General features: G+C 39.3%; 1 protein-coding gene across 1 annotated transcript; it reads right to left on the bottom strand.

The window, feature by feature from the left end:
- Positions 1–1,058: 1,058 nt before the first annotated feature.
- mettl14 (methyltransferase 14, N6-adenosine-methyltransferase non-catalytic subunit) lies at positions 1,059–10,338 on the bottom strand. Its single transcript, XM_076091243.1, has 11 exons — positions 10,120–10,338; positions 9,499–9,587; positions 8,394–8,478; positions 7,122–7,199; positions 5,759–5,846; positions 5,583–5,673; positions 5,284–5,425; positions 4,801–4,893; positions 2,155–2,271; positions 1,754–1,964; positions 1,059–1,592 (listed from the first exon to the last, which is right to left on the bottom strand). Exons 1-11 carry the CDS (start codon positions 10,183–10,185, stop codon positions 1,291–1,293), a joined length of 1,362 nt encoding a protein of 453 aa, XP_075947358.1. The 5' UTR covers positions 10,186–10,338; the 3' UTR covers positions 1,059–1,290.
- Positions 10,339–10,941: the final 603 nt, after the last annotated feature.

Below are 10,941 nucleotides of genomic sequence, written 5' to 3'. Positions count from 1 at the left end.
TGTTTGTGTTTGGCTTGGATAGTGTTTGAAGGTAAACATGGTGTTTTTTGCTTGCTGGCAACAGTCTAGCCAGCAAAAACAGCTAGTGAAAGAACAGCTAGCAAATTTCAGGGCGGCATTTTTGTGGTTGATAAGGGATCCGCACACATGAAGAAGTTGGGAACCACTAGCATACACAATGATTCTCTGTTGCAAGGAGCAAGCATTGTCCCACTCACCCAAACTGTGAATGGGACAAAATATAAATAACACAATTCAAAAAAAATGAACTACTTTGTTTTTACTGCATCATATGCACGTTTCCATCAAAAGTTTGTAAAATATAAAAGCTAAGACAAATGTATGACCTTATGATGAAAAGGTGACCAAGCTTGTCATTTTCCCCACCTCGTGCATTGCAGGAGTCATTACTTCCTCTTTGATGCTTGCCCCTCCCACCTACGTGATGTTACCACAATGAGGACATGGAATTTAGATTGGGTGGTTTCACAGCTAGGGACCAACAAAAGAAGTTATTCTCACAGATAAGCTGAGGAAATAAACAATGTGTTGTTATAATGTCCCTTTGGACATAATGTTCCAATCACCCTTGATTCACCCTACACAACCTATTTGAAAATGGTAAGCACAGAATACTTCTAAATCTACCTCATGTCACTTCCTTTTGAAAAGGGTTACTGTTAAACAACAGTGCCAGACCCAAAGCTGAATGATTTCTTCAAAGGAATGAGTAGCATCAAAGGAAGTTGAATGGTATTCCTCAAATAGCACCCCTCCAAAACTGTCTGGATGACGTGGGACATACATTCCTCAACAGGACGTTTGGAGAACGTGAACAAAAGATAACAGCCAATCAGCTTCTATAGAGCTGATACTCATGACATGCAAACACAAATGTCAAATATTTTGGCCACAATAGTCTTAATCAGTGTTTGAACAGCAGTCGACCACAGCAGTCAACCACACCCTCAACATATCAGCTAACTATGATGGCGTCATTACCTCCATGAACTAGATCTTCAACGACAAGACATAAAACACAAATCAACACACAAACATTAAAAGTGAAAATAATATTTATTCAGACAATACTCATTTAATCTAAAGTATATGTATGAAAAAATATAAACAAAAACATAAAAGTTCAAAAAGATTGTTCACAGTCACTAACTTCTCAGCTGTCACACACTAACCATAGCATACACTGAGTGCATTAAAAATAAGCTTGTGTTTGCAAGTTAAGCAGATGGGGATTTCTAGCATCAGTCTGGGTGGCGTGAGCTCTTTGCTCTAGCGAGGTGGAAAGCCCCGATGTAGCCCTCCCCTGCCCCTGAACCCTCCCCTGTCCCCACGGAAATTTGGCCGGTTTCTTTCACGGCCTCTGTCTCCGCCTCTTCCTGCATTTGGCCCACCACGGCCCCCTCTGGTTGCTCCACCACCACGTTCCGACTTCAGCTTAGCGGGGGGAGACTTAGGCCGCAGCCTCTCTATATCCTCTGTGCAGCCAGACAGGTGGGAATTGACAAAATGCGAGGCGTAGCTCTCTTGGTTAAAGTTACTGTTTGTCAAAGTAGGACCCACGGTCAGCCAGCCTAGAAGGAGAAGAAAACCAAAAAGCAACAACATGGGTATTGAGAAACAAGCAGAGGCACAGAGGAAGACGAGACACTCAGAAACTAAAAGCAAACATAGCCCACTGTACAATATGCAGTTATCACCTAAATTGACCATGGAAAGAGATTGTCCAGCTCACCTGGTCTGATGGTCGAGTCTCGTCCGAACAAGTGCAACCTCCTGCGGCCCAAACAGAAGTGCTCAATTATGTGGAAGATCTCAACAGGCTTCTCTACATTTCCCATCTCGGGCTCCTCAGTGATGATCAAGTCAATGTCCACGTTAGCATGGATGAAGTCACCGTCAGTACTCCTACGCACTGTTCCTTTGATTCCCATTAGGCAGTGTTCCTGGAGGGAATAGGTTGTATACATCATAATATACAGTTTAAACTGCTTTTACTTGACATTCATCATATGTAGAGGAGTTCATTTAAATTGGGTATCTATAATTACAATTTACAGATAAAAAGGAACAAATCCCAAAGCAATTTGATTATGTAAAATTGACATTAACATGTATTTCACATTTCTGCTGTACCTTGGTCCTCTGGAATACTGCTTTTGGGTCCAGTGCCTTGGTCTTGCCTGGGTTATTCTTGTTGGTCTTGATCCAACAGATATCCTCACACCGCCTAAAGCCCCACTTCCTCAAACACTGAAATGGGTGTAAATACAGTTAATGTGATGGACGATGCACTACACACACTCACCATAGAGATGTTAATAATGACAGCTCATATTTGTGTAAGTAATGTGAGACGATTACTGCATTATTAACACAGTACATGCAGAGTAGGGCTACCCCTACCCTTCTACTGTATGGCAAATCATGTAGCATAAATATTATAAATGGAATCAGAAAATCCAGTGTTTCCAAGAAAACTGATTTCTGAACTGCTGAAAAGTGCATGGCCTTACTCCGTGGTTCAAAGAGCAATAATGCCAGTGATTCCTTCAGTTTTATGTACACCAATTTTGAGTAATCTGCACAAAACATAATGTTTTGGCTTTTGTCTCCATCTCGTTCTTTGGTTGTAATACTTGAACGCTATTTGAGACAACGCATAATTGTTCAACATTTAGTTTACAATAAGCATGTTCTGTCTTCCTTTCTTAAAGGTTGTCCACATTAAGCTTTTTGGTGTTTTTGATAATGGCATTAGCAAAACATTCAAAACAATTAAAACTCTTGACATCAGACCAAAATTCCAAAATATTGTTGACTGCAAGCTATTAAAGGAATTTCTGTATATATATATATATATATATATATATATATAATAGGGGTGCAACAAAATTCTCGGTTCGGTTTAATACGATACAGTGGTGCCACGGTTCGGTTCGTTTTCAATACAGCAAAAAAGCAGAAATGCCAAATCCTTGCTGGTGAGACTCTCGAGGGGGGGCGTGTCTGAAGAACATGGCTCTTTATCTCCAATCAGTAGTGAGGTAATGTGTCGTTACTGTCGGGTAGCTTTGTGTAATCTGTGATGTCCAGCCGTCTGTTGTCAGAGCAACATTACCTAAACACTGCGGGGAACGTTTGTAGCGCGAGTGCTGCTGTTAGTTTCCTGCTCAGCTAGTTTAGCATAGGGCGCTTCCCAGAAGATAAGTGCCTCAGATTAGAGTGTTTTTCTTTCCTGGTCAGGGGTGAGACAGCTCATTTTCTGTTACGTGGTGGGAGTGTCAAGACAGCACTGGCAAACTTCATATAATTGAAGGAAGGATGAATGGAAAAATGTACCGAGACATTCTTGATAAAAAGCTGCTCCCATCTACCAGGATGATGAAGATGAAACAAGGGTGGACATTTCAGCACGACATTGATCCCAAACACACAGCCAAGGAAACTCTCAACTGGTTTCAGAGAAAGAAAATAAAGCTGCTAGAATGGCCCAGACGATCAGCTGACTTGAATCCAACAGAAAATCTATGGAAAGAACTAAAGATCAGAGTTCATAGACGATGCCCACGGAACCTTCAAGGTTTGAAGTCTGTTTGTGTGGAAGAATGGACCAAAAATCACACCTGAGCAATGCATGCGACTAGTTTCTCCATACAGGAGGCGTCTTAAAGCTGTCATTATCAGCAAAGGCTTTTGTACGAAGTATTAAATCAATTTCAGTAAGCGTGTTCAATACTTTTTCCCTGTGTCATTCCATTTTTTTTACACATAACTTAATTTCTGAACTTATCCGTTTGGTTTTCTTTGTATGTATGGATTACTTGGGTTGTTACCGACATCTGTTGAAAAGTTCATGTCAATAGCACCTTTAGAAATATATTTAGTGAGAAAAATGTTGACATGTTCATTTTACCCGCTGTATATATGTATATATATATATATATAATTATTTATTTAGAGTTTTTAAAGTTGTTTTGTTTGGAATATGTATAATAAGCATATAATTTAGTTATCGCTACTGAGAATTTAACAAACATAAGAAAGAAGAAAAAAACATGAAGTAGATAGGTTTGCAGTTTTCAAGGTGTATATTTCAAATTGCATCTATTACACACATGAAAATAAAGTTGTGAACACCGACTGAATATCTATGATCAGAATCATTATAACTGTATTATAACTGCTACTGTGTAAAGGGAATACTGCTGTTAAAAAGCACCTTATTTGTTTAAAGTGTTTGCAAACCAAATGGTATTGCACTTTTGTTGATATAGCAGTACTTTTAAAATAAAAGTGCGCAATACCCTACTTTTGAATTAATTATTGAACTTTGCGCATAACAATGCGATTAAAAATTGTCATCATTGCCCAGCACTAATATATATATATAAAAGCTTAAATGCAAAACTTGACATCGGTTTGCCTCGATTCAGTTTTCCATATTTGACTGTGAAGCAGTGTTATTGACAAGCTCAAAGACGACATACATCACATCGACGACAAACAATATAACAAAGTGAAAAATACTGTTCGTCTGACTGCCTGCCAAACATGAAACTTATTGTCATAACATTATATAAACAATTGCCCAACTGTCAGAAGCACACTGAACCAACCAGTTCCTGAATGACTGCCAGAATGCAGTGTTAAAAAGAACTTGCAAGCCTCTCGTTGCAAAACCTTGAGAACCCAGTAAAGAATGAGAGATGTATTGCACACAGAGTAAGAGTTTTCCTGGAATTGACTTTGTGCTTTTGATTGATTTAAGGACAATGTTACCATTCTGCCCAAGTCCAGGCCTTCACCAGAGCCGCACCAGAGAAAGACAAAGGAACGTAGAGAAGATATCTCCTCAATTTCCAGTTTCATGATCTGCAATCGCAGAGAACAGAGAAGGGAAAGAGGGGTGAGGGGACACAATGTCATAGTCATCCATGTAGGGTGAATACACCACTCACTAATCACTTTAACTTTAAGAGAGAACAGGTGATTCTGCTATGCCATCTTCACATCTGGACATTGACAGGCTCATTCAGAATATTTGTCACCACCTACTGGGAGAAGGTCAGCATACTCCTACTTAACATTGTGCGTTCACACATCACCGATACCGACTTCCACACCATATGGCATTTAGAATTATAGCTTACTTCAAGCAATTTCAGTGTATAATTGTTATACACTGATATTGCTGTCATAACACTATTCTATATTTTTCACATACTAGCACAAACTGCTAAATGTAAAACCAGTATAACATACATCATCCCAGGTCCAGAAACGCTCAGTGTGGCTGATGCCTGATTCTCTGTAGTATTCCTCTAAGGGAGGCTCAAGCAGAATGACATCAAACTCGCACTTCAAATCTTGCAGGTCAAAGTGCATTGGATCAGCCTGGAGGTACCTTAAAACACACACACACGCACACATTATAAACATTTTAAAGTTAATACCAACTTGATCTCAATTTGGTCTTCTTAATTAAAGTTTTTTTTGTCTCTAGGTGTAATCACATTGACATTCCGGTAAATATCTACTCTAACGTTCATCATTTCAAATACATGGGAGGGGTGTTGGTGGTGGAGATGAGCTCGTCCTTCAGTCGGATCAGCTCTCGAAGCTTAGGGTATTCTTCAAATCGGTCAGCCAAGCCTAAAACACAGAAGGCAACCAGGTCAGAACCACACACAAGCACGCCCATCTACATAAAACAGATAAAACACAAGCACACACTCACCAACATCTCTGATGAAGTTTTGTGGCCGGTGCCCTGTGTCAACAAAGTGCTGACAGTAGTCATTGTGAGGGTTCAAACTCTGGGTACCCTGAAAAAGAATGAATGAAGATAAATAAGAAATGCAGGAGGAAGGGTAATAAGACAAATACATCTGCATAAACAGAGACAACATATCGCTGGATTGTGTATTCAAGCATTTTAACAAACATTTGATGTCTGGAATTGGAAAAGTTCTAATACAATTTCTGCAATATCTAAAAACACTTTAAAACCTTTATTTTTTTTTAATACAAGGCAAAATAATAATATTATATAAACACCACTCTGGATTTATAGGGCTTTTTTATTTTAACAGTGTGATGTTGTACGCACTCTTTACTTGATTAAAAGCAGATCATGTGCATTGTAAAAAAATCAAAACTTATGATGCTGCAAACAATCAATAATGTCTGACCGAATTTCCTTTTGATGTGGCTATGTCTCAGTTTCTTATTTATTATCCGAATTATAATGTTGAAAGTGAGACTTACAAATATGTGTATTGTTACACCCCTAATATATATATATATATATATATATAAAAGCTTAAATGCAAAACTTGACATCAGTTTGCCTCAATTCAGTTTTCCATATTTGACTGTGACGCAGTGTTATGGACAAGCTCAAAGACGACATACGTCACACTGACGACAGACAACAATATAACAAAGTGAGAAATACTGTTTGTCTGACAGCCTGCCAAACATGAACCAGGGTGTCTTACACAAACACATTTAAAAGATGGACATTAATGATGCACAATTATGTCCAAAAGGGATCAAATTGACTTGTTTTTAACGGTGTTATTGCACTTGAAACAACATAAAAGAACAGAAAACTAACTTCACTTTTAAAAACTGCACAGTGCAAGATCTATAACTTAAACCATCTTCAAATATACCAATTGTAAAATGCAATCAGTCACCACATTAAATCACAAAGGGGACGGACAATCACTCACAAGTTAAAAGCATTATCAGCGGGTGAATAAATAAAAGAAGCTCGTTCCAGAAATGCTTTGACCGAGTTGTCAGGCAGTATAACCCCATCTGAACAGCTGTGAGATTAAAGAGGCTCTTTTTCCTGCTTCTCTCATACACATGTGACCAGTATTACCAGTGCAACTGTAGATTGCTTAAAAAGGCCATGGCTTGCATGCACAGAACCGGTAACACAAAAACTGTATCAATGTGCCAAATACTGGCACTATTTCTGTTGATATTTTCTAATGTAGCTACTTTCTACCTGCTTGATAGGCTACAACAGCATAGTTAGTGAGACACGACATAAAAGAGACGCGTGTATAAAAGAAAGGGAGTCCAACCTTAAGGAAAGTACTTGAGTCCTTGTACACTTCCTCATATGGGTTGCTTTCATCCAGCTGCTGCACCTCCACCTCATCCTAAAACATAAAAACACAACGAGGTTCATATTTTTGTTGATCTGCGTATGAGACATGTGTGGTTGGTCGATGAGTACAACTGAAAAAATATTGATGATAAATATTCATAAAATATGAGTGAAATCACATTCATGATAAAGTGATTTATCCCATAATAACAAATAAAACCAGTAAAGCTGTTGGGATAGTAAATAGAGGGGAAAACATACATTTTTAAAGGGCTTACGGTAAAATAGTTAACCACATGGTAACCAGCAGTCCCAACTACTGATCAGAATGTAAAGGGACGTCCAAATGGTTACAATATCGCCCTGACGCAGTTCAGCCGCTGGTATTTTGAACTCACGATAGAAAGATATAGTAAAATATGAACGATATACAACGATATACGACGTAAATTTGGCCACCACCCAGAATTGCCTTTCCCCTTTCTTCTTATCCGAAAGAAGCTAATAATGTTTCAGTTGACTCGTTATGGGGCTTAGCGTGTGGGATGAATCTAATGAAATATTTGAGCATAGTGTGAAATATTAGGTTCACCTCCGGATGACTTTGGGGTGAATATTTGACGTGTGCAGAATACAGGATTAACAATGTTCCTGCTTAGTCTTTGTTTTCCAGCTGATTGATTTTGAAAATAAGAATCTTATTTCATGTAGACTATGCATTTTTTTTGAATTACCAGAAACTGTGCATTATTATGATGAATCAAGAAATGAAAACCCCTATAGCGGGATTAAAGTTGTTGGCCATATCACTCAGCCTACTACTGTAGCCCAGACTACTTTCAATAGAGCTGGCGAATAGTCTGAGATCCTCGGGCAGGGACCCTCTGAACTGTCCCACTGGTCGGACAAAAGACCACACCTCTGTTTCCAGTGTCCTGAGGAACAAGCTGCCTGAGAAGATGCAGTTTGTTCAGTCTGTGTCTTCTTTTAAAATATTCCCCCATACATATTTACTCAACAGCTTGTCCTGATTTTAGTTGTCTCCTCTGTCATTCTATTTATTACACACTCTTTGTTTTATCTGCTGTGGTTGTTTCCTCATGTATTTTGATTTTATTGTCTTTCTAATTTTGTTTTTATACTTTAAATCACATTTGTTCAGAGAAATTATACATCAGTCAGGTGATTACCAGTACACACAAAAGGTTTGAGGTTTCTTTAACCCATGTAGATTCAAAATGCTCACCTTTTGTTCTTCCACATCTTCCTCTGTGTCCTCTCCCTCCTGTGCCTTCCTTTTGGAGGGTGCTGCTGAACTGTCAAATGAAGCCCTGCAGAGCACACACACAACACAAACACATTTCCACATTCTGTGATCTCACTAAAGCACAACATTTACATGTTAGTCCTGGGGATGACAAGACAAAACTGGCGAGCAAGATGGACAAATGCTAACAAAGATATGTTAAAGAAGAAAAGAGCGAGGTTGTGAATATAGCGAAATTAGTGAATTCAACATGCTCAATATGTGCACATACACAAGGACTAAATAGCACATATAACTCAAAAAGGCTTGGGCAGCTACTCTGCTTAGCAAGCTTTTTTTGTATTCTTCATGCCATAAAGTCAATTTAGTTTATGCGTTGAAAACACACACATTCACACATTGAAAATAGTTCACACAGCTCCACAAATAACTGTGAATCACCTAAAACTTCTCTCTACGCAAAATGTTGTCTGGAGCTCCACATTTGCATTTATAATAGCCTACAGGTAGATGTGTGGCTGTGATAAGCAACATGATGTGATGGAGATAGTTTGGGTTCAAAACTAAAAGTTAAAAAATAATTTCCAAGTTTCCAAGTCCAGTACCAAGTCCCAGACAACAACACGTTTCCTTTGAGGAAAACTCTACAGGAATCCCAAGCTGTCGGTGTATCCTGACAGGGAGGGCTCAGGTGACTCTGGAGACTTTTTGTCCCCCCCACTTTCAGGTGTCTGGTAGGGTAACTCCATTACAGAGATCAGAAAGAAGCTATTATTATAAGTGGGTGCATTAGAGGCTGTGGCAATCATAGATTATCACATTTCCTACTTCCACCCGCTGTAATCAGCTCCACCAGTCATGACGCACTGACAGTTTTAAACCCCAAAAAACCTCCATCACAACTTCATAGCAGCCACATATCTCCTTTAATCAGGAGGGACCTTAGGGATTCATAAGGGGAGCGAGAAGCTTTAAGTGATTCAAAATGTTTCACCGACATGTCTGTTAATATGCAGAAGAAACTGTGTGTATAATAATTAATCAATATGTTTAATGTGTTTTTGGGGGGTATTACATATCTTACCTGCATGTTTCTCTTGTCTCTTCAATCTCCTTCAGTTCATCTTTACTGTTTAGGACAGCTCCGATGCTGTCTGCGCTTTCAGCTCCCAACTGTGGTTAAGAACGAGAAAGCCAGTGTAAAGTCACATATTTTCAAATTCTGGTATCGTTTCCTTTAATGTATTATGCATTGTTGGACTCAATGTTGTTGTACTCAACGTTTCCTTTCTCATTGTTTTGTAATGCTGTTATATAGCTACAGATTCAACTATTCAAACAGATATAAAGCTCTATCTTACCTCACATATGTTACATATTACGTTACTGTAAATGGATCTCAGTATATGTTCTTAGTAACTCACTTCTAGCGTCATTCTAACTGACATGGCGTCATTTGCATTTGCTCGGATAGCTTTACCATGTTGATTTACTCGATACACGTTATATTCAGCTAGCTATATGATCACCCATGTGTGCGACAGAACTATGCCCATGTTCACCACAAAGTCCAGCATCAACATTTTGTTATGTAGCAGCTCCAAAGATGGTCAATAGATATAGCTTAAGTTAGCTAATGTAAACTGGTTAACTTGAAAAACGAGTTAGCTACGTGCTAACAACAAGAGGCTAACTGTCCACTTGCCTGTTGAGCTAAAAGCTGCCGCCTAAGTTTTTGTCGCTCGCGGATCTCTTGCAGTCGACTGTTCATATCTTCAGTTGTAATGTTTTCTTAATAATGCTAACTATCTAGTACATGTGGTCGTTGTTACAACAACGTTTTTCATATACATGTAATCGGCTGGTTATCTATAACATTAGACAACAATCAGCTAACGTCTAATAGCCGCTAAAAATCAAAATGGGTGTGCTCGTTATGAACACCGGGTTGCTCGGGTTCAATTTAGGGTCTTAGATGTAGTTAGCCGGCAAAAAAGATGCTTATGACACCCGGCTGCGCCTGCTCAATAGTTGCAATCTCAATCACGTATACGGGCTTTTTGCATCCGCAACGATCTTGGCAGCCCGGTTGGAATGGGTCAACAGGCGAACGGAGCTGTTTATCGAATGTCGACTCCGCCAAGCTGGGCGAGTTTCGGCGTACGCTGGTCATAATTACGAGTGCACACGTCTGGGGTTGAATGGACGCGGCGTGGTGATGTCACCATATAGGACGCTTTAGTTTGACGTGTGAAAATTCATCCTCCAATCAGATAATACCATGAGGGAGACACCGGTCACTAGAGGCGCTCTGTGGTCCATTTCAGTCTGTCTGTGATCGACATGGTCATAACATAACCACACAGGGATAGAGCGAGTGTATTCAAAAGAATCATTCGCCATACACGACCGTCCTGCGCCAAACTGTATCATATCAGTAGTTGTGCTTAACTGATGTGGCTACAAATATACTTTTCAACGTTGTGTTTGTTAAGTTGCACCTTGTTATGGATCCATATGAGTCGAT

Source organism: Anarhichas minor, unplaced genomic scaffold, assembly GCF_050575085.1.
Source record: "Anarhichas minor isolate MPS153535 unplaced genomic scaffold, ASM5057508v1 ptg000014l, whole genome shotgun sequence".
Classification (NCBI taxonomy): Eukaryota; Metazoa; Chordata; class Actinopteri; order Perciformes; family Anarhichadidae; genus Anarhichas; species Anarhichas minor.
The sequence above is the reverse complement of the archived record's forward strand: the minus strand, read 5'-3'. Positions and strand labels throughout refer to the sequence as shown.

Excerpts from the sequence above, each read along its gene's own strand:
- mettl14 (XM_076091243.1), bottom strand. The coding sequence starts at position 10,185 with ATGAACAGTCGACTGCAAGAGATCCGCGAGCGACAAAAACTTAGGCGG. Across the intron at positions 5,674-5,758 it reads AAACTTCATCAGAGATGTTG|GCTTGGCTGACCGATTTGAA; the intron begins GTGAGTGTGTGC and ends TCTGTGTTTTAG. Across the intron at positions 4,894-5,283 it reads GTTTCTGGACCTGGGATGAT|ATCATGAAACTGGAAATTGA; the intron begins GTATGTTATACT and ends CTGCGATTGCAG.